Below are 3322 nucleotides of genomic sequence, written 5' to 3' on the forward strand. Positions count from 1 at the left end.
AGAGGGGGGAGAGAGAGAAAGAGAGAGACAGACAGACAGACAGACAGACAGACAGACAGACAGACAGACAGACAGAAAGACAGGCAGAGAAAGACAGAGACCCAACCCCACCCACCCCAAAATAAATAAATAAATAGTTTCAAAAGCAGCCAAAAGCAACTCACAAAGCGGCCGTCTTGGGCAACATGTTGACAGGGACATACTTCAGGCCGACATTCATACATCTCACTTGAGGCTGTGCCCCGATGTCACAAATACACACACCATTGTAGGGAGGAACGTTCACATCACAGGCCCTTTGCCGCGGGGCTTGGATCGCCGGAGCAACTGTGGTTCCAAGGGCTCCAGGGGTTACTGCAGCTTGGGCCAACTGCTGTCCGCAAAGAAGCAAGAAGAAGAAGAAGAGGAGGAAGCAAACCACCTCCCGCTGAGGATTGATATTCCGATACATTGCCAGTTTTAACTCAACAGCCGCTCAGGCCCTCCGTGGTTATATTATGGCATGCGTAATTAATCCCTCTTGGTCGTCGTTGAGAGCTTCACAAATCGTTGGCAATTTGATGACCGATCTCAAGGGTGTTTCTTGAGTGTTTAGATGTGGATCCCAGACGTTGGTGAATGTTCAGGAGGGAGGGGGGGGGGGGAGAGGAGGGAGGGAGGGACGGTTACCTTTCGCTGGTCCACCAGAGACCTGATTCTGGAAAAGTAGACGTCTGGTTTTTGAGCCTGGAGTCTTCAGATAGGTTTGAGAGAGCTTTTCTTGTTTTTTTGCCTGCAAAATAATAAAAATGAAAGAAATTATTTTTTAAAAACCCATAAAAAACAATAGAATTTTGTACAGAACTTTCTAGAGCAGCTTTGCACCTTGCGATCGTCAAAGTTTGATAAAGTAAAGTCATTAGCAATGTAAAGGCAATTTCCCCACACCCAAACTTATTATGCATCTAGGGGAAAAAGGAATAAATAAAAATCTAGAAAAACCCCCCACATAAAAGACAAAGAAGAACCTGACAAGAAAAGAAAGAAAATATGATATCTTTATAAAGCCCCCCTCCCCCCCCACACACACACACCAAAATGAATATAACAAAGGAAAAGAAAAAAAAATCAAATGGGCGCAGCAAGGAAACTCCACATCAAGCACGGAAGTTGTGAAGTGAACAATAACAACAACAACAACAATATTCCCAGCCAAAATAATACCTGACCACCAGGCGCGGTACTTCAAAAGCAAGTTTCATTCCCTCCTATAAAAACAAACATGCGTGAATAACCCGATCGAAACGGCCGCGAACTTTCCACGGGTATGGATAAATTCAACAAGTCCCCGTGTCCGCTATGCACACAAACGATACGTCCATATGACCTTAACTCTTCGAGGACTAAGCCAACACATAAATTATTATGTCCAATCATCAGCAGGACGAAAGTAATATAATATTATTGTTGCCGCGCACTTCGAACTATAGTACACCAATAAGAAACACGAACTTGCATATTATTTCATAGTATGTAACTCGTAACCTGATCATGTAAAAGTTTCAGACAGACGAATGAATTAACAGAACTGAACAATCTGTATGAATGTTTCTGGCGTCCTCAAGCATTCCCGAATGGCCAAAATGTGCGACGTCAATGAGTTAATGTTATTATTCCGGCCGTGTCAAGAGAGCAGACGACTGGTCCGTGTCTTTGTTATGTCTTGTTTGCACTGCCCCCCCCCCGACCCACCCCTTGTATGTCCAGTAACAATGGCCCATGTCTCGGAGGTTAACTCTTTCAACCAAGGCGGACACACATTGTGGCTGTGGTGGCCAAGTGGCAAGGTTCTCGGACTCGCAACAGTAAGATCGAGTGTTCGAATCCCGTCAGGGGCCCGATGTTGTGTCCTTGGGAAAGGCACTTCACACGAATGTTCCTCACTTCAAACAGTTGAAAATGGGTACCCGGCTATAAACAGTCAAAGGTCTTGTCAGTTTATTATTAGTGTTTGAGCGCATGAAATCCACAGCTTGAACTGTATGCTTCCCGGCGGGAAGCCGAGAATATCCGAGTGTTCTAGTGTCTGCTGGGGGTAATAATACTTGTAAAGCGCATACAACATGCTGTGGGGCGTGGATATGCGCTATATAAGTATAATTATCATATGTCCTATCAGCAGCAAACAAAAGGCATTAAGCATTCTCCGTTTTAGTTGGTGCCGGTTTTGAATTTTGCCCGGGTGGCGGTCGAAGCTCACTCTTATCGCTTTTAAAACCACCAAGGAATCTTTAACGTGAGCAACTTGCACACGGGACCTTCGAGGTTTTTTGGCCATTTTCCGAGAAGGCCGTCGAGGGATGCAGAAAGGGGAGATGAAAGCAGATGAAAGAACATGACTAGAGAGCAGGAAAGGGGGTGAAATGAGAACACTTTTGAGAAGAACATATTTCGTCACTGTCAGGTATCGAACCTGGGACCTATTGAACGACAAGCAAACTCCATATCCCATTCCTTCCAGTCGTCATCCCCCCCACGCAAAATCATTTCAAGTTGTCCTGTATTCAACACATTGTTATGTACTACAACTATTCTAACCTTTACAGTGGGTGGTTGGCGGGTGCTCTGGTGTGGTTTGCTTCCTCTTCCCTATCAAACAACTAGGCCTTATCTCCCTTTCTTCTTTTTCATGTTTGTTACTCTCTTGTAACACCTCTAATCTTCTGGCGCTCATATGACCTTATGCAGTTGCGAGCGCCGTAGAACCTCTACTAAAACTAACCTTTACTACGCACGAGGCGGCTATCGACGTTCCTCTCCCCACAACATCGACTGTACAGTCCGGGTCGGCCACTTGTAGGGTTTCACTATTGATCTGATAGATAAACTATCCGTCTTTTGACGCCGTAGTTCACCAGTGAACAAAACCAACAAAGGGAGACCTAATCCTCTCCACCGAGGGATTTTGAGGGTTCTCATCTTTGTCACTTTTCTGAATCGACCATAACAAAAGAACGAGAAACGAAAGGCGGAATGAATGACTATGTACTCTATCCTGGTAAGTTGACATCCTCATAATGTGTTCTTTTTTCATTGGGCAGCTGTTTGATTTTTTTCGCGCCCCGGTAGAGAATGGTCAGGAGAAAAAAAAGCTGTCAACTCTAAAATATCTAGAAGAAGTAACATACTTATAAATAACTCCACCATGAGTCGCGAAATGTGAGATAAAAAGAGTAGCCAAGAAATGCCACGAAGCTGTATACTTAGTAACTATTGATTTTGTTTGCTATGCTTTGTCGTTTTAGATTTATTTTCAACATAGTAAAATACACACAGCAAAAGA

The 3322-nt window shown here is 44.2% G+C and overlaps 1 protein-coding gene across 1 annotated transcript in view; it reads right to left on the bottom strand.

The window, feature by feature from the left end:
- The window catches only part of LOC101855057 (adhesion G-protein coupled receptor G4), a gene marked incomplete in the record, with an annotated part of 58866 nt that extends 58100 nt beyond the window's left edge, over positions 1–766 (bottom strand). Inside the window, 1 exon segment of the mRNA XM_013088636.2 lies at positions 292–766. Within this exon segment, the coding sequence (XP_012944090.1) occupies positions 292–451 (160 nt within the window).
- Positions 767–3322: the final 2556 nt, after the last annotated feature.

The sequence above is a fragment of the Aplysia californica genome, unplaced genomic scaffold, assembly GCF_000002075.1.
Source record: "Aplysia californica isolate F4 #8 unplaced genomic scaffold, AplCal3.0 scaffold00779, whole genome shotgun sequence".
Lineage (NCBI taxonomy): Eukaryota > Metazoa > Mollusca > Gastropoda > Aplysiida > Aplysiidae > Aplysia > Aplysia californica.